The 25,233-nt window shown below is 48.9% G+C and overlaps 1 protein-coding gene across 1 annotated transcript in view; it reads right to left on the bottom strand.

Annotated features, from left to right (window-relative positions):
* Positions 1-25,233, bottom strand: part of TRIO (trio Rho guanine nucleotide exchange factor) — a 5,246,815-nt gene that overhangs the window by 3,566,916 nt on the left and 1,654,666 nt on the right. The window contains exon 12 of the mRNA XM_086965300.1: positions 6,048-6,217. Coding sequence (XP_086821426.1) covers positions 6,048-6,217 — 170 coding nt within the window. The remainder of the gene's footprint in view (positions 1-6,047; positions 6,218-25,233) is intronic.

Raw genomic sequence — 25,233 nt, 5'->3', positions numbered from 1 at the left:
TGTAAACGTCTTTTGATGAGTGGAAGGGTTGCGCATAATAATGCGATGTCGGAAAAAAAAAGTTCACCTCGAAATGGTCTGCTCTTGACTCTTAGAACGGCATGAGGACGATGGGTTCGATTTCAAGTCGCCAAAATATTGTAGTAAATGAATCCAATGACGAAGTGGAGGTAGTAGTAGTGTGGCTCACTGGTTAGAGGCGGCAGACCCGAGAGCAGAGGACGGCCCGGGACCAGGGTTCGATTCCCGGCGCGGCAGGTTTCTGGACCAGGGTCAGCGGACTCGATAATTCTCTCGCCTCGGTGGCCACTCTGATCAGCGATCACACTCGGCAACTCTGGGCATTAGCTTGCCTCATCTTCACTAACGGCCCCACCAGACCGCCGGGGATGCCTGGTCTCACCCTGGAGATACCCATTAAGGGACCATCTCTCAGGGAAGCCAGGAAAGGTTTCGCAGCGGTCGAAGCGCCTTGGGACCCTCCGGGTAAGTAGTGCGCTATATAAATGCCTATACATTTACATTTACATTTACATTTAATTAGTAAGATCCTTTAATATAGGATAAGCAGTAGCAAAAGAGCAGACTCTCCACTGCAGCAGCAGCAAGTCAACTGCCACAGTACAGAATCCACAGTACGAACATACAAAGGGTACAGAATGTGGAACATCAAGTACAGGAATTCTAAATAGGCTAGAAAGACAACTTACAATGTACTACACAGATCAATGGTCCTTAAGAAGCAGGGGTATGGGGGTATTCAGATAAAAATACCCTCCAGAAGGTACATTTTACTTGGACCGCTAGCAGTCACCCAAGCATGTCCTACTTGTGTGCGTCACGTTGAGAGTGGACTGCATTTTCTGGAATACCTGATAAAAATCCAGCCTTTATTGTTGTGGGTCTCGATTTGGGCCAAATTAAAAATAGTTTTTTCAGTTCTTAGAGATTGTATATCTTGGATAATATGCCATAACGTCGATCCCCTGGCTCTTCAGTGTTAAACACACATGTAATATTCTAGGGATTCATGAATTGATGTCACAATCCAGAATGCATTGATGTCACAACCAAAGACAGGGTAAAATCTGTGTTTTTCAACCAACCAGTATGAGAGTACATGAACAATGAAAGAGATTAAGTTCTCAGTAATGAGTAATTTAGCTGTACTGACAACTTCAGGAGTACAATCCTACCTGCTGTGAATGAGGAATTCACAGCAAAGATTTTATTTGATGTGAATAAAACTTAAGATTTAAAATGTATATTTAGCATTTCCCACATGTGGCTTACAACCCTTACAAACTGCCTATATGACAATGTATCAGGACAGAGCACTTTACATTTCCTGCTTTTTGCACACTATACAGCACTCCCCGTAAACCTTTTTAGCTCCTATTTTCCGTGGATTAAATATCAAACACTACAGAATGTACCTCACGTACTAAACAACAAGAAGGCAGAGCAAAGAAAACCAGCGGGTTCAGTTAAGGATCAAGGACCCGATTTCAGAGTCAACATACTTAAGGGACACATAGCCCCGGGCTGGCAGAAAATCAGTGATCAAGCAGCGCAGCCATTCCAAAGTCTGGCCCAGCAATCAGAACCACGCCAACAGACTCCTGGCTCTAGTCATAGCACAAGTATTCTGGAAGGAGACCAAAATAAAAAGCATAAAGCAAACCAAGTTAGCAAAACAACGCACAAGGTGATTCTCACCCCCAGATATTTCATCAAAGGTCAACACGATATTTTAAACAGGGGCAATTTACTCAGACTTTTTAAGCATATCCCGTCCCTCATGGAAATACAGCCAAACGACCTAGTCTGGGTTAAGTTTCTGAGACTAACCAGCGACTCCCATGGTGAATCAACCTCGATAGGGTTGAGTCACCACGCCCAGGTGGGTCTCACAACAGATGAAATAGCAAAAATGTCTGTTGGGGGCATCGACATAGCATTCCCCATACCCGAGAAATACCAACATGTATTAGCAGAAACTTCGCCAACAATGGAGGTTTATTCGGTGTTAAGGGAGACTGCAGTCATTCAACCAGGGAAAAGCTCAGCCATGGAACCTAGACTTCACAACGCCTACAAGATAATAAGCTCACTTGAGCAAAGGGCAGCCTACTACACAGAGCCAAAGCACAGCGCAACGCAAAGCACGCTGAATGGTCCTGGAGGCTTGTTCCCTCGACGGCACTTCTAATAGCATAAAGGCAGCCAGCTACCCGAACATGTATAGAAGAGCAGGAAACAACACTCATCTGTCCATCCTATCGTGGAACGTTGCAGGGTTAAAAAGACTGCTTAGCTGCAAAGTAGCATGCAAGTATCTCAGAGAAAATGACATTCTGTGCCTACAAGAGATATGGGCCACCGAACCCCTAATTCTCCCAGGCTTTTATGAGATTCACACCGCAGCAATAAAAAGCAACATCTTCGGGAGAGCAGCAGGCGGGCTCTCAATTTTTATCAATCATGCCCGTAAAATAGAGGTAAAATCACTAGCAACTTATTCCCTCAACCTGCAAGCAGCACTGATCGGTGGATTTAAAAGCAACAATATCTCAATCCGACTGTTGACAATTAATTGTTATATAAACCCTGCCACACGGCAAAAAAAGCAAGAACTAAAAACATTAACTATAAAAATGGACCACCTTATAAATAAATATGCCTCACATCTTCCAATCATCGTAGGGGACATGAATACCAGGGACTTGGGTTATGGTACAAGGGAACCTCCAAACATAACAGAATCGTCGCCTCTACAACAGCTTATTTTCGAGTATAACATGGTTTCCGCCCACTCCTCCATGAAAGCAGTGGACCCTCTTTGGCTTCCCTTGCCCACCTTCAGGGACAAGTCAACAATCGATTACATCTTTATCTCCGAAAACTTGCGAACACACTTTAATGACTTTGATGTGGGAAACAGGGACGAGAGTGATCACAGGCCATTGAGGGTCACTCTTGATCTAAATGGGAAATCCGCAAAACACCTCGGAACATTGGTACCTCAACAGGTGAAGAGCACCATGAAGTATTGAATAGAATAAAATGGTCCACAAAATTAAGTCCAGTACTCATGGAGTGGGTCACACACAAAGAGCAGTGCCAAACAGATAGAAGGTTGGCACCCCACTTGGAGCTCTGGAAGGAACTACTTGAGGAACTAAAAACCGCACTAGGACAGGTCACAGGCAGCCCCAAAGCTCAGGTCTTCCATCCGCAAACCTCTCATTACAAACTCTAGGGCCTTAGAGCAAACCAAGCGGAGCCTATCAAAGGCCTTGAAGGCGAGAAGAAAAGGAGCCACAAATCACCACACATTGGAAATAAAAGCGCTTCACAGGGAACACAGGAAGAAAATATGGGAAATTCGAACAAAGAAAATTGAGGCAGAGTGGCTGAAAATATTTAACCTTCTCAAAGAAAAGGGTCACATCCGACTTTGGAGACATTTCAGACAATTGAGCCACACCAGTCAGAGCAAGGAAAACGGGGTGGCAGCCTCAGAGTGGGTTAAATATGTAAAGCTACTGTATACAACAGACCAGAAAAAGACGGCTACCCAAGAACAACAAATCCCTCCAGGAACCGAGGAAGAGGACAAAACACCAGTAATCACCACGGTAGAGATAACCAATCTGATAAAGAAAATGAGGACAGACGGCGCGCCGGGTCCTAATGGAGTGCCAGCGGCAGTGTTTAAAGTGTCACATGGATTCTGGGCGGATCAGCTAACCCCACTCTTTAAGTATGCCTTTTAAACAGCCACCATTTCATCATCGTGGAAAGGCTCAATACTTTTCCCGATTCATAAAAAAGGCGACCGCACAAAGCCCGAAAATTATCGGCTTGTGGCTCTTCTAGATATAGAAGCAAAGGCATAAGCCAGAGTGTTGCTGAAGGAACTAGAAACTTGGGCAAAGGATCACAACAACATTCTCCCATTCTTCCAAATCGGAGTTAGACCTCAATGCTCTACTATAGATAACATCCTAGCAGTGGGTCATCTGTCCCTACGCACGACTCAGCCCTCTTAACCACCTTTGTTTTGCTGTTTCCTAGATTATAGCGCAGCATTTGACCGAGTGGATCGTGGCAAGTTATGGAGAAAACTTACCAACTGGGGCATGCCTCAAAAGTTGTTAAAGGCTATAACTGCTCTATACGAGGGGACCTGGGTGCTTATTAAAACCAGCCAAACGTCGATAACAACTAAGGTCCCAACTAATAACGGCCTAAAAAAAGGGTGCGTCCTTGCCCCTTTACTTTTTAACATCTACACATCCGACTTGGGACAAGCCCTGGAGGGGGCAAATCTAGTCATTCCAAAGTTGGGGAAGGTGCGGCTCCAAATCCTCCAATATGCAGACGATCTTGTAATCTTGAACCACACTAGGACAGGTCTACAGAAAGCCTTAGAAGTGCTACACAGATTCAATCAAAATAATAATCTACTGGTAAACCAGGAGAAGACCAAGATACTTATCTTTGGGAAGTACCATCGAAAGAAGACAGCTCAATGGCGCCTAGGTGACCTGCAAATTAGATCTTGTAAAAGCTATAACTATTTGGGTCTCAGGCTAACGGAAGGGGCAAAACCATCCGCTCATTTGAAATATCTAAGAAGCAAGGGGGCCGGAATCATCCGCAGCCTGAGAAGTCTCAACTGAAGACTACACAGTCCGTCCACTGAACCCATCATGAAAGTCCTTAAAGCAGAAGTAGTGCCCTCAGTCAACTACGGCCACTTAACCTTTCCTGGAACCCTTACTAACTTTTCCATGAGCCACCAAATCTCGGTATACAAGAAAGTATTAGGCATCTCACGACAGGCCAGGAGAGAAGAGTAAGGCTGGAGCTGGGTCTAACTCGCCCAGACATTACCTGTTGTGGGGACACTCTAAAATACTATATTAGTACCCTGCGAGCTCCAGCAACAGCCTTGAAAGCGCAAATTAAAACAATTTTTGAAGAAAGCGGATCCCCATGGCATGCGCAAGTGAGTGACCACAAAATTGTTGGAAATAGAGGTGCAAAACCTGAACAGACAGGTCAAGAATATATGACACGCAAGAGACCTGGAAAGCTTACATCACCAACTAAACTCTCTTCACTGGACGCCTCCTACATAGTGGGAAAACCACAGCCTTATCTCGAACAAGCACTAACTGTCCAAACCCGAAAAAAGATCACTTACATGAGGCTTCTCGCATTGCCCATTGTGGATTTTAAACAAAGCTGGGCCCGTCCGGATAATTTAGCAGCATGTAGACTCTGCAATTACCATCAGGAATCCTGGCTCCATCTGCTGTGCTGCTGTCCAAAGTTAGCTAGTGAGAGGCATCGGTTGGTCACTCAAATCTGCAGAGCTCAGGGCCTTATGTTTTTCTTCGAACTCAACTCAAACAGTTGCACGGCTGGGGAAATTCATAGAATTAATTCGAGCCACACTGTCCCCGAAAATAGAGTCTCATAAAGAAAACAGTCGGCTCGGAATCACGGGAGCCACGGACATACCTCCCATTTAAAACTAATGCACTTTGCACTCAAACAGTAAACCCAGAATGTGATACTGTTTTTAAGGTTTTATGCCCTACTAGGTCTTAGTAACAAGCAGGGAATTTAACTTTTTTTTAAGAACTCTTTTATATTGCTAGTATACTGTAATGATTTTAAGTAATCGAGCAATAAAAGGCTTTTATTTCTTCTTTCACTACAGAATGGTGAAGCATTTTTTACAACAGCTTTCTTCAGAATCAATGTGTAGCACTGTAACCACCTTTATTCACTGATCCCTGAAAATTAGAACATTGTATAGAGAAGACAACTGCATGCATAAGTATGTTAACGCTGTTTAATTGTCCCCAATCTTTTATACTTTGGTTTTATATTGTTTTGATTCTTTTTTATAATTAAATTGATACATTATATGGATTGCATTGTTGTATTTTTATTGCTAATTTTGAGCTGAAACCAGCATTTTTCTGAGCTGATCTTCTGAGTTCAACAAGATTATGAAAATCAATTACCGCAACTGCTGAATCAAATCTTCTCCTTCTTTAATTACATTTACTGTAACTTGTAGAGTGGTTTGCTGCTGCTGACCAAAGCGCTTGATCAGATCCTGCACTGCTTCTACAGACTCCGCATAGACGTCGTCTAGCAGCTCTTTTTGCAAATCCTCCAGCCATGTCCACAGCTACAAAGGAACAGATAGAAAAATAACTCGAATCATACATTCCACTAAACATTACACTGAGTTTGTGAAAATCGATTTTCAAAACCTTTTTACCTCATTAGCATTTTTACTTTCTAGCACATTAACATAAAGCGTGTAAGAATGCAAAGCACGCGAGTAAGATTGTGAAATCATTTAAGAAATTAAACTAGATTAAAACACCATGACTGACAACCTAAATAGGAGGGGTGTAGTAGAAACATGTCCTTGGATTAAAAGAGGAAGGAAGAGAGTATTTAGTCGAACACAAGCAACGCTCAACAAAAGTGAACTCGTAAGTGACAAAAATGTGCTGCAATTGTAATGATCACCTAGGTAAAGTAAATGCAAAAAAGACAGATGAGATTATATATATATATATCAGTAGGCATCATTCTTGACATTTGTAACGATGCAGTAAATCTCCTCAATAAAATTAACTGAGGTCAGTGCCATGTGAACAAACAGAGATATAATAGTTTATTCAATGAAAGGTTAGAGTTAGTAGAATAGAAATAGATACACATTTTTTTTTATTTGAAATTCAAACAAAACATTGTTGTTTTAAAATGTAAGTACAACAAAAGATATGTCCACCGACTCTGTTTACTCTAATGATATTTTACTTTTTCTCAAACCAGAAAAAAGTAATTTGGCGTGAGTATTTCATTCAGTAAAAACTTGATTGAATAACACTTCAGCTGTGCCATTTTAACATACTGTAATAGGTAGTGTACCAATTTGAATAGCAATTTGGCATCTGAATTAATTAAAAATATTGGAAATCTTTTTCCTAATTACACCCGATTCGAGATTAACTTCTAAAAGATTTACTGCAGTGGGTTAAATCATTAGTTAGGTTTTCAAACCATAAATTGATAACTTTACCCGCAGTTAAAGTAATTAGATTAAATACTTGTACACCCATGTAGATTAACATGTAAAACTACAGGTACCGAACACCTGATACAATTAGACTAATCTAAAGGGGGATATGTTACCAAATATACATACTCATTTGGAAATGGACCAATGGAGCAGAGCTTCAGTTACCTTTCTGGGAGGAAAATTAACACTTTTCATGCAGGGATGTACGCTCACATCTATGCTAAAAAAAATTTAAAACAGGGGCATGGCCAAGACAGCGATGTGAAAAGACGTGCCCTGAACGAGCTTTTTGGGGGGCACCCACCTGCTCGGAGGGTCCTGCCTGCGAGACGACCCTCGGAGAGTCCATCCTGGTGCGAGAGACCCTGCTGGAGACTGCTGGGGGCCTGGATACTCTGCTGCCGGACTCCGTCCGCCATTTTGTTGCTGAGCCCGACATCAGGAGGCCTGGCATCATTACACTTGTGAGCGGCTTCCAGCGTTAAGGAGGCGACAGGGAATGCGGGCGGACCGCCTGCAACGGACCCCCCGGCGGCGAACTGCTCTCCGGGGGCTTGGAGAGCCGAGGGGACGAGGCTGTCGGCGTTGAGGTGGCCCCCGTGCGGAGGCGCTGAGAACACCCGCATACAGACTGCAAGAGAGATCCCGGCTTTGGTGGAGCCGGAGGGCCGCGCTTCCCGCAGAAAAGCTGCCGGCTGACCTGCTATCGTGGGTCCCTGATACGGGATCGCCAGCGGACGCGGAGAAGCCCTGGTAAGCTGCCTCCCCTGCGTCTCCTCTTTCCGCCCGCAGACGGATGCGCCTTGGTGACTGCGAGCCCGCCCTGGACTGCAGCGTTGCGACCAGGCCCGCAGACGGTGCTGCCCGCCATCTTGCTCCCCCATCTGGTGCCCACGGGAGCAGGGCCAGGCGCTACGAGGGCGGCCCCGCCAGCCTACGCTGCGATCCACTGTCCGGAAGCGCTACCCGGAGGGCCGCGGAGGCGGCTGGAACACTCTCCACCTCACCCGCGGGTGATCTACGCCCTGCCCGCCACCTTGCCTTCGCTGCTGGGCGCCTCCAGTTTGGGGGTCTGACCCGGCTGCACATCGGGACCCCCCGGTGAGTGACAGCCGCCGGACTGAGCGGGACTGAGAGCCCGAGATTTGGCTCGACCGGACTCTGCTTCTGATCTTGAGGGAGGTGCGGGGGCCCTGCCTGGAGGGGCACGACCCAGCCTTGCCCCTGCCTCACAGCCTGACCTTGTTGCCCATGCCTGCGGACCTGCACTGACCCTATAGCACTACGCCCCCACTCCGGTGCGGACGACATTGCCTGGGGGCTACAGGGGCGCACTGTGTGCTCCCCCCTTCGCCGGCGAGTCGGGCTGGGATCGACTGCCTGAGGGTGCTTCGGGGGGACTGTGGTCCGACCCCCCCCTGGTTACAGAGAGCAAAGACGTCGGCTGGCTAGACAAAACGCCATACCTGTCAGTGTCTGCGCCTCGGGGCCTGGCTGGCCAGCCCGGAGAAGGAGGGGGAAGACTACTGCAGACGTGTGAGTACCCCCCCGCTTGCTTGGGAGACCCGGGGTGTCCGGTGCGCGGCTTCTCTGCCATCTGGTAGGCATGGGACAGTGGTGGCCGGGGAGCTGGAGGGCGCCTTGATTGCCCACGGGGGGACCATTGCGACCTGCGGGGGAGAACGGTGCAGCACCCTTGGCTAGAAGAGAGTCCTATTCCCCATAACGGACCCTTCGTGCGCTGGGGTGCCTTCAGGACTCCTGGGGACACGGGCCTGGCCTCCACCTGTCGGGCTGAGCGGGTTTCCAAGCGAGAAGGTGCTTGGGAGGGAAGAAGGACACCAGTGCTGCACTAATCAACCCCCACGCTGCTGTGGCGACATAGAGGCTCCGCGTTCACGGCGATGGACGACACGCTAGGTGGCAGGACGTTGCACTCTGGTCTGACGATGACCCGTGGCAGAGGGGGCAAGACGGAGCCGGCGTCGGCGTCCAGGGGCGCATCGGTGGCCACCATGTGGGGCAAGGCGGGCACACCAACATCAACTAAAGGGGCGCCACGACCTACCGCCGACTCCCCCCCCGGTGACCCAGGCCTTCATGTCCTCCTTCATGACAGCCCTGAAGTCCGAGATTGGGTCCCTGAGATCAGAAGTGCACTCGTGCGTCAAAAAGCTGCGAAAGGAGGTAACCGACCTGGGCGACAGGATTGATGGACTCGAGAAAGTCGTCGACACACGCACGGAAGATCTGGAACAGCTGTGGCAGAGAGTGGCGGCCCTGGAGGAACAAAATATCGAGCTCCAGGTCAAGCAGGAGGACCTCGAAAACAGGGGGCGCCGCAACAATCTCCGTATACGGGGTGTGCCACTCGGGGAAGAGGGTACTGACGCCATGGCCTATGTTGCCCAACTCCTACATGAGGTGTGGGGCAACGACGACGCCTCTCCGCCGCTCTTGGACCGTGCTCACCGAGTCTTTGGGGCGGGAGGCAAGACGGGCCCCCTCCCAGATATCATAACCCGACTGCACTACTTTACTGAGAAGGAGGCCATCCTGAAAGCGGCGAGGGACAAGCCGGACCTGCGATATGGAGGACACAAGATCCAAATCTACTAAGATCTGGCCCCCAACACGCTGCATAGAAGGAAAGTCTTCCGCCCGGTGACTGAGAGGCTGCGGGCTCTCAGTATTCCCTATCAGTGGGGGCACCCCTTTGCCCTCATCTTCCGATGGGAAGAAAAGCGCAGAGTCATCCGGTCCTACCGTGAGGCGGCACAACTGCTTAAACTGTCGGAATCCCCGGAGCGCAGCCCTCTCGCTCTAAGCAACAAGAGAGACCCCCAGCCCGTCCGGACTGGACCACAGTACACCGGCGTCGCCGGACCCCCCCAGTGGACGACTGCTCCACGTCTCAGGCCAAACAGGACATCATAGCACACATCCGTTCCCTTGAAGGTGATCGCGAAGACCAGGCCTCAGGGCCTCACACTCCGGGGGCCGAAGAACAACAGCTCCTGACCTCAGACGGTCATTGACTGACAAGGACAACATCGCCATACTCCCTGACCAAAGACCTTCACATCCACTGCTGAGATGGGCGGGGAGGCTGAGAACGTTGGCCCCCATACTGATGCGCCATGACACTCTCCCACTCTCTGGAAGGAGATCGCGACCTGCATCCCCAGTAATACAATCGAACGACCCCTGCACATCAACGGCCCCTCCGGGACCACCTACCTTTAACACATGGGAGACATGCGCCCCTGGGATTGGGTCCGCTGTGCTGGAGCCTGGGGCCGTCCGAACGCTGGAAGCGGACTTGTCAAGCTAACGGCGATAACTGGGGCCGCAGTCAATCATCATGGGACGCTGACACCACCTAGTAAGTGACTGTGGGGGTCAGACTTGGTGCCCCTCCCCCTCAGTGACCGGACCCTCCCTACTGGGGCCCTAGGTTTCTTTTTGAACTTACGGTTATGGCTCATGTGCCTTTGGGAAGTCCCGGATCTCGCTGCCCCCGACCCTGCCCGAGACAGCGGGGCAGACGGGCCGCGGGGCAATCGGGAATTGCATCACCAGTAAACCACCCCCCATCTTGTCCCGTAGGAAGTGACATTCCTGAGACCATCCAAACCTTCGGGTAGAGGATGCCGGGAACCTGGGACATTATATTATGGCCCTGTTGGCCTGTTGTGGTTGTAAACCTCTTAAGTGTTCTCTACTTTCCTACTTTTCCTGCTCTTCCTACTTCTCATCTGAGCCTTCCCTTTTCCTGGCTCCTATTCCCCTTGTGCAGTGAGGTGGTCTGGTGGCCATCGCAGGTACTGGCGCAACGGAGGTGGAGGGCATGAAAGAAGTAGCCGAATGGATGAAACAGAGCCGCCTAAAACTCAACTCAGACAAAACAGAGGTGCTCATCCTAGGATCTTCCCCCTCAGCTTGGGACGACTCTTGGTGGCCTTCAGCTCTGGGCACAGCACCCACACCCACAGACCATGCACGTAACCTTGGCTTCATCCTAGACTCCTCTCTCTCGATGTCCAGACAAATCAACGCCGTCTCGTCCTCCTGCTTCAATGTACTTCGGATCCTCAAAAAGATCTTCCGCTGGATCCCCCTCGAGACAAGAAAGACTGTCACCCACGCACTGGTCACGAGTCGACTGGATTATGGTAACACACTTTACGCCGGAATCACAACAAAATTACAGAAAAAACTCCAGCGCATCCAAAACGCGTCAGCGAGACTCATATTAGACATCCCGCGCCAAGATCACATCACCGGACATCTAAAAGACCTCCACTGGCTTCCCGTCAACAAAAGAATTACTTTCCGCCTTCTCACCCACGCACACAAGGCCCTCTACAATCTAGGACCCGAATGCCTCAACACTCGACTGTCCTTCTACAAACCCACCAGCCAACCAAGATCGTCCAATCAAGCCCTCGCCGCAGTCCCGCGCATCCGGAAATCCACCATGGGTGGCAGATCCTTCTCCTTCCTGGCTGCCAAGACCTGGAACTCACTCCCCACCCACCTCCGCCTTACTCAGAACCACATCTCCTTCAGAAAAGAACTGAAAACCTGGCTATTCGACAAATAGTTGAACCCCTTCCCCTAGCGCCTTGAGACCCTCTGGGTGAGTAGTGCGCTATACAAATGCCTGAACTTGAACTTGAAGGGGGAGGACACTGCCCTACGCGCCGTGGGTGGAGGATACTGGGCGATGAGGCGGCCTCAACCCCCTTAGTACCATGGCGGTAAATATTCCCACACCCCTAAAGATCCTATCGCTCAATGTCAAAGGGCTTAACTCCCCCAACAAGCGGAATCAGATATGGCGCTACCTTCTCCACCACTCCCCTGACATCATCTTTCTCCAGGAGACACACCTTCTGCGGGGGGACACTAGCCGCATGGCGCATCCTAGATACCCCACACAATTCTGGGCTTCAGCTGACACTAAAACGGCGGGGGTGGCAATCTTGTGTAGAGCTGGCTTTAGGCGGGGACCTGCTAAACCCTACAAGAGTGGTGATGGGCGCTTCCTTCGGGCCACGGTACAGTTGGGGGGGGATGCAGTTCACCCTGGGAAATGTCTATGCACCCAACCAGTCGCAAGATAAATACCTCCAGTCGCTCCTGCGAGAATAGTTTAAGACCGGCGAACCGCGTACAATATTGGGAGGGGACTTTAATCTAGTATGGGACCCAGAATTAGACCGTGAGGGGGCTGCGATTAGCGGCGCGGGCGCGATGTCCTCTGCCTTAGGGCGCAGATTACGGATCTAGGGCTTGTCGATGCATGGCGCTACCATAATCTAGGAGTCCGAGACTACACTTTCTATTCGCACTCCCACAGAACCTACTCGCGTATCGACCACCTCTTCACCTCGCTCGACCTGATCAGAGACACGCTGAAGGCTACCATCTCAGACATCTCGCTATCGGATTACGCGCACGTGGAACTATTGATACAGGACCCACTAGCTCCCACCCCTCGGGGGCGGCGATGGACCCTCCCCCCGAGCGTCCTCCGGGACCCGGAGGATGTTGATAACATCCGGTAGGCCATAGATTCATATTTCGCCATTAACGACAACTCGGAAACGCCCTTCCCGGTAGTCTGGGATGCCTTTAAGGCCACCATATGGGGCCACATTACCTCCCTGGCAATAGCAAGGAGACGGGCGACCTATAAATTAGAGACTGATCTGGCGGGCGAGATCAAACAGGCGGAGGCCCAAGACAGAGATCGGTCCTCTCTGGCGTCCAGGAGAACCCTTGCTAACCTTAGGGGACAACTCCGAACCCTGCGCACCAACAAGGCGGAACACTCTCTACTATTACTTAAACAAAAATACTATGAGGGAGGGGACAAGGTGGGGCGTCTCCTGGCAGGAAGACTGCGGGCTCGAGCAGCTAGAGCCCATATCGCTAATGTACAACGTCAGGATGGCTCTAGTGCCGTCACTGAAAGAGCCAAACAAGATGCCTTTGTAGCCTACTACACCTCCCTATATGCGGGGGAGCCTACCTCAGTGGAGGCAAGAACGGCCATCCTCGCTGACTATGAAGGGACTCCGTTACCGCCGGCCTGCGCAGATGAGCTGGAGAAGCCCATAATGGACGAGGAGGTCACTGCGGCTCTTAAAGTTCTTCCCACCGGGAGAACCCCTGGACCTGATGGCTTGCCACTGATCTTCTACCGAACCTTTCTGAATCAACTTTGCCCATATTTGCTGAGGCTCTTCCACTCTTTTTCGGACACCTCTGGCCCGTCCCCCGATATGGGAATGGCAGAGATCGCCTTGATACCAAAGCCAGGAAAGGACCCTACACTATGTGCTTCCTACCGTTCTATCGCACTCCTAAACACCGACCTAAAGATATATACCAAGATACTGGCTAAACGACTCGCTCCATACATGCCAGGGCTGGTGAACCCGGACCAGGTGGGATTCATTCGGGACCGGCAGGGGGCTCATAATGTGCGTAGGCTGGCGCATTTGGTAGGAAAAGCACGGCACTGGGACATCCCGGCTTGTCTTCTCTCGCTTGACGCGGAGAAGGCCTTCGACCGAGTGGACTGGGCCTTCCTGAAAGAGGTTCTCCAGAAGATCGGTCTAGGCCCCAAAATGATCGCGAGAATCATGGCCCCATACATAGGGCCACAAGCCAGAATCAGGGTCAACGGTCAACTAACGCCGCCGCTCAAGATCCACAGAGGCACGAGGCAGGGGTGCCCACTCTCGCCGCTCTTGTTCGCCCTTGCAGTAGAACCGCTGGCGGCAATGATAAGACGTGATTCCAGAATACACGGAATAGCCCATGGGGGAAGAGACAACAAAGTGGCGCTGTTCGCAGACGACCTGATCCTCACGCTCACGCGCCCTCGCGAATCCCTCCCAGCGGTCCACGAGGTGCTCTGCCTATATGAACAGGCGTCCGGCCTTAAAATAAACCATACTAAATCTTGGGCGCTCAACCTCACTATACCTGTACAGGAGATTCAATCCCTAAAGGAGGCTGTACCCTACCAATGGGCAGAGAATCACATCAAATACCTGGGCCTTAACTTGACGCCCCATTTAGCCTCCTGGTCCTCGGTCAATTGGACGGAATGCCGCAAAACGGTGCTTGAAGACCTCCGGAAGTGGAAGCCTTTGATAATTTCATGGCTGGGACGCCCGTATGCGGTTAAAATGTCGATCCTCCCTAGAATTCTCTACGTTTTCCAATGTCTGCCCACCCCAATCCCGCTCCACTGCATTCGGAGCCTCCAGCGTGAGATCACGTCCTTCATCTGGGGCGGGAAGCGCCCCCGGTTCTCGCAGAAGGTCCTTATGGAGCCAAGGGACAGAGGAGGCCTGGCATGCCCCAACTTAGTACACTACTATTGGGCGGCACACCTCCGCTTCGTGGTAGAATGGGGCGCACGCGAAAGCGACAAGCACTGGTTCCACATGGATCGAGCGGTCACAGGACGCACCATATGGGACTTGCCCTGGCTTCCCCGGACGGCACGCTCCAGAAGTGCGTACATAGCAGTCCCCACACAAACGGTCCTGGATATTTGGGACAGAGTAGCGATGTCTAAAGGCCTCACTACGTTCCCGTCCCCACACACCCCGATAGCGGGAAATCCACAATTCCCCCCGGCCCACCAGACTCGGGCATTTGAACTATGGACGCACGGGGACTGCAGAGTTATTGGAGACCTTTTCCTTGGGAACTCACCCAAAACGTGGGAGGACTGCAGGGAGGAATTTGGAATACCACCGACAGCTGGCTTGCAGTATGCCCAGCTACGTCACTGGACTATGGGCGAAGACATGTACCAAGCGGCCACTAGGGCTTACACGCCCTTCGAGAAGCTAGCGCGCTCCCTTGGGGGGCTGAAGAGGCTTATCTCACAAATATACCACATATTGCAACACCCTACCTCAACGCCTGCGCACCCCTATCAGAGACAATGGCAGTTAGCAACAGGCACAGACATCGAACCCGCCCAATGGCACAGACTGTGGAGAGATATCCCCAAAATCTACCGCAGTATCCCGCAGAGGGGAAATGCCTATAAGTTACTCACCCAATGGTACTATACCCCGGTGCGACTTAGCAGGATGTTCCCCAACGCCTCGTCGATGTGCTGGAGGTGTGGTTCTGCGACTGGTGACTTTGTGCATATATGGTGGACGTGCCCGACCCTAGCCGTTTTCTGGAAGGAGGTACTCAGCCACATTAAAGGGGTGCTGGGTTTCCCCCTGCCTGAAGAAACGTGCACGATTTTGCTTGGCATCCGGCCTACCACACTTAGGGCGCTCACCCGCAGCGACTGGATCCTTACAATCCAAATGCTGGGCACAGCTAAGCAAGTCATCGCCCTGTATTGGAAGCGGGCTGAGGCGCCACCAATAGCTTCCTGGTTTATGCGTCTCTGGCAGGTTCTGGCAATGGAAATGCTCTCGGCAAGGTTACAGGCAAGGGACACACGCTTTAAAGCGGTCTGGGAGCCCCTAGTGCGATATCTCTGCTCTATAAGCTATGCGCGACATATGCCTCCTAGACTCCGCGCTCTGCACCTCTTCGAAGACGCCATCATCCCTGCGGACCCTGCCAGGCTGTGCCCTTGATTGCCATCCATACTACAGGCGCTGTTGCTGCTTCACATGCCCCCCCATAGCCTACCCCCTGAAGCGCCGCACATAACCTCCGCCCCCTCTCTTTTCCCTGCCTACTCTCAGGCTATCTGATCTCTCCTACTTCCTTCTTTCCTACTTGCCAACCTGGCCTCCGTCTCCCTATGAGACAGTTACGCCCTGTTGGGCTTTCTTTTTCTGTGACATTTAAGCCAGCTACCCGCCACATGCCTCCCTTTCAAAGCGGAACTGCACTTGCATGCGACAAGCTCCTGCGAACCTCACTCCTAAGCCACGCGGCCGGCCCTCCCTAGAGGGTTGTAGGCAAGGCGCTGTGTTAAAGCTTCTTCCCCGTCCCAGTTGGCGTAGAAACACAAGAGTCATCACATACGCGGCCGGCCTCGGCACGAGGTTGTAGGCTTAACGCTGTGTTCACAATAAAAACAGATTTGAACAAATTTTTTTTTTAAAACAATGTCCGTTAGATTGTTTAAGCACATGTATATCTTTTATTTATTTGTACATCCTTACCAACTATGCTTTTCATAACAATAAGGGCTATGTATTGGTGCAAATCCTGCAACATTATCTCAACGCAGCAGACAATATCATTATAAACGTGGAAATATATTAAATGTAACAAATTTGCTCAATATCTTGTTGCACGTTTCAAATGTGAAAATAAAATCCTGGAACGCTAACTAAGAATGTGTTGCCGGGAATGTCTTGAGTCTAGCAATACCAAATGTGTTGGTTATTTTAGGGAATTTAGTCAGCATGCTCAATTATGTCACATTAGAAGATCGTTAAACTGCGGGAGTATTACTGTTTATGGTGAGATGATCATTTGATGACATTGTCAAACTCAAGAGTACATAAAACGTATAAAAACTATACATTTTTGTAGCTCTGTTCAATTATGTAATCTATTAGTGTAAGCCAGAGCACTCTAGCCCTGACTGGGTTGACAGCAGAACAAGCTGAAAATGACATTTGTCAGATTTATTATTATTTTTTTCATCAAAACATGTTGATTCCTCAAGTGACCGTTGGGCAGGAACATATTTCTGCCAATGCTCGACTCCCAGTTTTGTTACTCTAGGTCTCCCGAGTGTACATATTTGAGACATGTACAGGTTGTCTATGAATTCAGGGTGCTCCCAGGCAAAAACTTGGTGAGGAACATTGTGAAACTTGGAAGGCTCTTGTCTAAGCATGGGCACTAGGATCGTCACTAGTGTTTTCAAAAAACCCAAAGACCGCAACAATTCCCTGTTGTATAATTCAAGGCATTGTGCTTTATGCACAAGATCAAAATGGGAGTCGCCCCTTGCTATCTCCAGTCCCTTGTTAAACTTTATGTACCTGCACGTTCTCTCCGTTCTTCTTCCCAACACCTGTTCTGTGTTCCTAAGTTCAGGCTTTCCAGAGTGGGTGGTCGCTCTTTTGCCACCTTGGGACCCAAACTCTGGAACTCCCTTCCCCTGGACTTGCGTATGGAGCACTGTCATATCCGCTTTCGTAAAGCCGTAAAGACCTGGCTTTTTGTCCAATAATTTCCCTCCGGACTGTATTCTGCTATTACTGTCATTCAGCGCCGGGAAACCCTTACGGGTGGCTGTCGCGCTTTAAAAGATTAATAAATAAATAAATAAATATAACAGTTTTCATCCCTCATCTCTAAAACGTCATTTGCCCTACTCTCAATTCACCAGAATCAACGCATCACTACGGACCCTGTACAATGTGTGAGTACATTGCATGAATACAAGCAGAAACTTCCCTCTCAACCAGCCACCCTTTAATCACTCTTGACCAATCAGAAAGAGTTCTTACCAAGGACAATCAGGTCTGCCTCCAGCTAAAAACAATGCGCATTGGTCCGACTTCGAGCTAACGTCAGAAACCAGGTCTTCAGTATAATTGCAAGCCTAAAAACTTCTTTCCACACTATGGACCCCCTCCCTTCCATAATGGTAAAAAAACTCAACCATACCATTGCCCCTTTCTGGACAAAAATCATCAACTCCTCTCTCATTTCAGGCTGTGTCCCAGACTGCCTTCAACTAGGACAAATCACACCCATACTAAAGAAACCAGGGGCCAACCCTAACTATCTCAACAACCTCAGACCGATCTCCAACCTCCCGTTCCTAGCAAAAGCATTGGAAAAATGCGTTCTCCACCAACTCAACAAACACATTGAGGAGTTCAACCTCCTCAACACCTTTCAATCAGGATTCGGGAAAGGCTGTAGCACCGAAACAGCTATGCTCAACAACTCTGACAATATCCACAGTGCCTTAGACGAAGGTGAAACTTGTCTCCTCATCCTTATAGACCTATCAGCTGCATTCGACACAGCAAATCAACCAGCTCTTCTGGAGACCTTGAGGAGGCGCTCTATCATTAACAGCACAGAACTAAAATGGTTCACTTCCTTCCTTCAGCACCGCTTGCGACAAATCAAAATCAACTCCTATCTCTCGAAGCCAACTAAAGTCACACTTGGGGTCCCACAAGGTTCGATCCTCTCTTCTTCCCTCTTTAATCTCTTCATGGAGCCCCTCACAATCATCCTGAAAAATGCGGGGGTGAATTACCACCTATACGCAGATGACACCCAAATCTATTACAAAATCAATTCACCCAGAGACACCCGACACCTAAATGTCACTCTAACCGAGATCCAAACTTGGTTCAACGCTAACCACTTAAAGCTCAACCCGGATAAAACGGAATTAATACTATTCTCTCCAAAAAGTAACCAGTGACCAATCAAAGAGTGGCTCAAGAATCCGGATGCCCTAAACTACCCCCTAGTCCTATCAAACGCAGTTAAGTCTCTAGGCATTACCCTTGACAAGAACTTATCAATGAAGGCCCACATCAAAAACTCTGCGAAAGGTTTGCTTTTCTCACTAAAACACCTCAAGAAATTGAAACCTTTCCTTCCCCAAGATGATCTCATGACAATAGTTCAATCCCTAATTCTCTCTAAAATTGACTACAGGAACGCCATCCTAACAGGGACTCCAAAAGCTCACCTAGCCCTGCTAAGAGCAGTGCTGAACATGGCCGCTCGACTCATATCTGGGGTAAAAAGATTTGTACGTTAAAAACAAGAGAGTTACCCTGGTAAACCAGAAAGGACTGGGACTGGCAAAGTAATAACACAATGTTTTCCTTTCTGTGTTCTTCTATATTTATGTGATAACTATCATCAGATTTATGCTGAACCCTAAGGAGTCTGTTTGGAAAATCTAGCAACAAGCAAATTGATATTAATCATTTATTATTCATTTGATAGTAACAGTTTTAAAAATACATATAAATCTTGAAGCAATATAGTAACAATTAAAACCACATGATTATAAATTAATACAAATCAGTTCAAAGTTTCAATAAAATCAAATCTCAGAAAAAAAATGGTTGAGTTTTTTACAGTAATTCTTTCAATCTTAGAAAACATTGAACTGCAAACATATTATACAAAAAATCATTACATCACTATAAATAAAAAACAATGCATTACAACACATAATAATGTCCTTATGTCGACGTGTTACGGTGTATCCGGTTTATTTAAAAACACCTTCCTCAGGACAAGGACATTAAAACCGTATATTTTTGATTGTGCGCCAACATATCTAAAAGTAAATACATACAATTAAACATTTATTATATGTGTGCTAGATTTACAGTTTATAATTATTCTCCCTGGTTCAATATTTTCAACTATATTATTCTGTTCTTAAAAGGTCAGTAGTACAATTAAGACATTCCAAATTATAGATATGATAATAAGTCTTCTTTAATCTTACACTAATTTCACTCCATACCTTAAAGGTAAGCCCACTTTATCAAGTCAGAAGAGCAAGTATTATGAGGACCGGATACTTTATGCAAATGGTAAGTGCCCTCTGTCCAACAGCATTTAATCCTAGTAATTAGATGCAATATGTAGGTAATAAATATATGTAAATGTATATTATAGGTTGGATATGAAAACCAATACTAGCTGTCAGAACTGAAGGGGTGAAAATTAATAAAAGAAACGTCAGCACCATAGACTACGGAAAGTGGGAAGTTTAAGAAGTCCATCCTATGAGAGTATATGGAGTTAGATAATGATGGCTATACTTAAGGGACTTTAACAAATGCAGTATGATAAGTGTAGTTACACAATATTTTTAACAGATCAAAAAACCTGAGACCTGGGGAGGAGCTACGAGAGCGTCCAAAATGACTGCTTGAGTCCCGGGCTCCCGAGACCCCCGCCGCCCCGGGGTATATCATGCATGCCATCCTGTCATCGGACCCTGAAAATCGGTAGCGGAGGAGAAACGGTGCTGGGCGCTGCAATCCGCGTCCTGATCGGCCCCTGAGAAACGGAGATACAGGGACTTAAAAGATTGAGGCCTGTAGGCCCAGAAGCCGGGGCATCAGGTAGTAAGCTGACCCCGGCCACAGTGCGTCAACACCGGGGCCGAAACCGGAAGTCCCCGGTCAGGCCCCGTGAAAGTTCCAGCCGCGCTACTGGCGCTTGCCTGACTGCGTCCCCCCCGCGCCCCCCTCACTGCACCCGCAGTGCTTCATAGACGGCCACACGGACGGGGGCACGCGCGCCGTGGGGGTGTTCTGGATCGGCGCGGCCCGCATCAGAAGCCCAGATGTTATTGCAGCAAGACTGCGGGCTCCATCAATCACGCTGCAATGGGCAGTGAAGCTGGGGTAAAGGCGAAAGTCCGAGACTATAAGTGATGGACCCTGTGGCAATCAAGAAGGCCCCAATATGGAGTATGTGGACCAAATGCAGTAACTGTGGAACAGCAGACGGGGGTTATAGTATGGCTGTGATCAGTACCGGAAGGGTGGCGAATACCCTACTTTGAAGACCGTGTGTACTCAGTGAGAGGCCATCAAGACGAGAGGGCACCCTGTTGAGCAACCATGGACACTACAGATCGATCTGTGTACTAGTGCTTGGTGACTGGTGCGACTGGGTGGATCACCGGCCCTCTCTCCCCTGGAGAGCAGGTTTGAGCCGCGGGTGAAGAACTGCACTGAATGAGCAGGAGTGTAAAAAAGATGGTCGGTGTAGCTGTGCAAAGTGTCTAGCGCATTGTCGTGGGAGCTCTACCGCTTCTTGTTTTGCTCCCCTCAGTCCTCAAAATGGCGACTAAACTTGAAACTGAAAAGCTGCAGTCCAGGACGGCTAGAGGAGCTAGGTACAGCCAAACTAACAAATTAGATCGTTACACGCAACCCAGAGGGTCGCCAACTGGGTTTGGGAAATCGCAAGATGGATATGCGGGGGACTCGGCCACTACAGCAGAGCCTACGCTACAGGATGTGATGGCCGCGATAGACGGGGTGAAAACATCCCTCGGCAAGAAGATGGAATCCCTAGATCATAAGCTCGATGCTGTCACAATAGAAGTTAATTTAATCCGAGCGGACCTCACGAAGACCAGTGAAAAAGTTAAATCACTAGACATCAAAACTTCCAGTCTTACAGATGATGTGGCTCTTTTACAGCAGGAAGTCGGCGATCTCAAAACCTCCAGTGAAGTAGCGACTCGCAAGTTGGATGAATATGAAGGGAGGGCCCGTAGAAACAACGTGCGTCTTATTGGAGTGCCTGAAAAGGCAGAGGGACAAGCTGCTGACCTTTTTGTTGAAGACAGAATTCTCAATAATTTAAAACCCAAAGGCCTGGGAAATTTCTTTACAGTTGAGAGAGCGCACAGGATACCAGGAGGGAGACCGTGACCTGGGACGCCGCCTCGGCCGATGATTGCGATTGTGCTCAATTTCAGGGACAGAGACGTCATCCTGCAAGCCTCCAGGACCGGGGGCCCTCTGCAGTATGAAAACTCCACCACGAGTTTCTTTCTGGACTTTACGCAGGCGGTGCAGAAACAACGGCAAACTTTCATGGGTGTCAAAAGGAAACTTCGAGATAAAGGACTGAAGTATGCCATGATGTACCCCGCCAAGTTGAGAGTCGAACATGTGGGCAGGGCGATGTTCTTCGACAATCCTGAAATTGCTTCGGACTGGTTGGAGACCATCTCCTCTCAGAATGATCAGCGGCGAAGGAGTGGAGACGAAGAAGATGGCGCACAAGAGCAAGAATAAGAACTAACATTATTGCAGGTGGTGTTTGACCAAGCAGAGGGGTAGAGACGGTCTTAAAAGATTACGCAGACAAGTCAGTTGTAGACAATGTTTGATCAGGTCTGAAGAAACATATGGGGACGGGCGGGAAATCGGGGGTTGCACTCCTCCTCAGGGTTACATTTCAATAGCTTAGTAGTTAGAGTATGGGGTGACAGGCACACTGGGAGTTGGGGGCAGATGAACACCATGAGTAGGGGTGCGGGGAGGGGGGCGGTGAACGGGGTTTGTTTGGGGGTGGCATTTTTTGTATTGTTGGTTGTAGGCATTGCATTTCAAGGCTTCGTTCAGAATAGTAGCATGTTTATGGTGCAGGAACTGGAGAGGAGACTGACCCATTTCATGTTTTATGATGGGGTAGGGGGCTGAAGGTGTTAAGTTGGAATGTAAATGGGTTGGGGGACAAAATTAAACGTAGTGTGGTTCTTCAGTTTCTTAGACGTCACGCCCCGTATGTAGTACTGCTTCAGGAGACACATTTAGTGGGGAACTCATGCAGGGCAATGCATAGAATGGGATACCGATTAGTGGCGCATGCGGGATTCACTTCAGGGTCCAGGGGGGGTGGGGGTTCTGTTTAGGAAGACCCTCCCGATGGTGATTGACTCTGTTATCGAGGATGATAGGGGCAGATATATTGGGGTGTTGGGTCGTTCCCCCAGGTATGCAGGCAATCACGTTTGTAGATATAGGAAAAGTCCTTCTGGACCTCCCGAGGGGTCTTTTGATTTTGGGAGGTGACTTTAATGCTGTGTCTCCGGCACTATGGACAGGCATCCCCCTAGAGATTCGGGGCGGGCGCAAAGATGGCTTTCCGAGCTCATGGATGCATTGGGTTTGGTCGACGGTTGGAGATTGCTTCACCCGGACCAACGACAGTTCACCTTCCACTCTGGTGCACATAGTAGTCTCTCACATATTGATCACTGTTTAGTGCCCATGCATATTGCATCACAGAGGCTACACACCTAGCTAGAGGCATATCGGATCATTCGCCACTCTGTGTCAGATTCGATATAACCTCGGGATCTGGCGGTAGGATAGCCCCCATTAAACCCTGGTATATGCGCAACCCTAAAATCCGTAAGGACCTGCTGAAGGAGTTGGAACACTATTTTCAGGAGAATGAGGGATCGGTGTCGTCTACACTTTCGCTGTGGGAGGCTTTTAAGGCAGTCATAAGGGGCCAGGCTTTGTCACTGATCGCAGGAGCAAAGAAGGATCGAAACAAAGAAATTGTAAACATAGAATCTGAGATTGCTCGTATTGAGGCGGAATTGGAGCAGGAGGTGACCCGTGGTAAACTGCATGTCCTGAATCTCAAGCAGCTTGAGTATAGACCGTTAGTCACTGAAAGTGCCAAAGCCTTAAGTAGAGAGCAGCAGGGCCGGTTATACGATGTCGTAGATAAGGCCGGGAAGCTTATCGCCTGGTTAGATAAGAAAGACAGGGCTGATCGGGTGGTTCCGGAACTTGAGACAACAGAGGGAGCGTGAATTACAGACCCCCAGGGCATAGTGGATAGTTTTGCAGAATATTTTCGTATAGTGTATAACTCGGTCGCGGGGCGGCCAGAGGAGGACTCATTTGTTATTGCGAGATATCCAACTCCCAGGCCTGACTAAGGAAGACCGTGATTTTATGGATAGAGCTCCCACACTGTAGATGAAGTGGCCCTGGCAGTGCGCTCTTTGAACTCTGGTAAGGCACTAGGCCCTAACGGACTCCCGATTGAGTTGTATAAGCTTAGGCCCAATAGGATTGCTCCTTATCTTAGAGATATGTTTGTAGCAGCATGAGAACAGGGAATATTACTGTATGATCAGAGAGTGGCGTCTATCGTAGTGATCCATAAGGAAGGGAAAACAAAGACCAAATGTGCCTCTTATAGGCCAATCTCTTTATTGAATGCGGAACCTAAGATTCTCGCTAAATTATTGTCCAACAGGCTTGTTAAGGTTATTAGCGGTCTGATACATGCTGATCAATCGGGTTTTATTCCCCATAAAAATACTGCTTTAAATCTTCGCAGGTTACACGGGGTGTTGGCCAGAGATCATACCCTGAAGGAACAGGCTATAATAGCGTCACTGGACGCAACAATGGCCTTCGACACAGTAGAATGGCCGTATCTGTGGGCAGTCTTGGCTAAGTTTGGATTTGGGCCAGAGTTTATTGGTTGGGTGCGTCTTATATACTGAACCTCTTGCACAGGTGGTAGTGAATAACTGAGTTTCAGCAACATTTTGTAAAGAACGAGGCACCCGACAGGGGTGCCCGCTCTCTCCCCTTTTATTCTCACTGGCACTTGAGCCTTTGGCGGCCTGGATCCGCTGGGAGCCTTCAATTTGTGGTATTCGATGGTCCCCTCAGGTAGAGGACCAGATCTCTTTATACGCGGATGACATTCTGCTCTATTTAACGTCACGCCGAAAGTCCTTAATTGTCGTCTGTGAGGTTTTGGCCCCCTACGGTAGGAATTCGGGGCTCACTATAAATTGGGGAAAATCCTTTTTGTATGTTCTGAGTGGTGACACCCCGATTCCCCCACGAAATTGCCCGATTCAAATCGCTACTGATGGGTTGAAGTATCTGGAGATATTTATTTCAATGGATCCCACAGTTCGATACGAGAAAAACCTCCTTCCCCCTTTAGTTAGATTAAAAAGCGACGCAAACAGTTGCAAGAAGCTGCCTCTTTCCCTGTTGGGAAGGGCGGCCCTCTTTAAGATGATGTCCCTACCTCGTTTTCTTTACGCCCTCCAGAATATATTAGATATAGTTCTGGCCAGTTATTTCCGTGAGGTGGAGGGGGTGCAGCGTAGTCTATTATGGGAGGGTAGACCTCGCATTGCTTTGGCTAAATTGGCGTTATCGTGGTATGACAGCGGTATCACCCTCCCTGACATCCGAATATACTATTGGGCTTCTCAATTGGCAGCCATAAACCAGGGTACTTATGGGCCTGGTTGGGACCCTGGATATGCAATGGATAGATGGCTACTCCCGGGTGGAAATTATAGTAGAGCTTTATATGCCAAGTCGGCAGGGTAAAGTTTGACGGGACCGACGAAGGTAGCGGTTCAGATATGGCAGGACGCCACTAGCTCTTTAGGGTGGAGAGGCCCCCTTACGCTGGCCACTCCACTATTTGACTCCGACAGACTGGGAAAGCTTTGGAACACAAAGTGTTTCGATAAGTGGGACTTGATAGGGATTGCTAAGATTGGCGATATTTTGGTTAAGGGCAAGATTAAGTCGTTTGCTGAATTACAAACCGAA

Source organism: Lissotriton vulgaris, chromosome 4_1 (genome assembly GCF_964263255.1).
Source record: "Lissotriton vulgaris chromosome 4_1, aLisVul1.2, whole genome shotgun sequence".
Taxonomy (NCBI): Eukaryota; Metazoa; Chordata; class Amphibia; order Caudata; family Salamandridae; genus Lissotriton; species Lissotriton vulgaris.
Note: the sequence above shows the minus strand (reverse complement) of the source record. Positions and strands in the feature narration are given on the sequence as shown.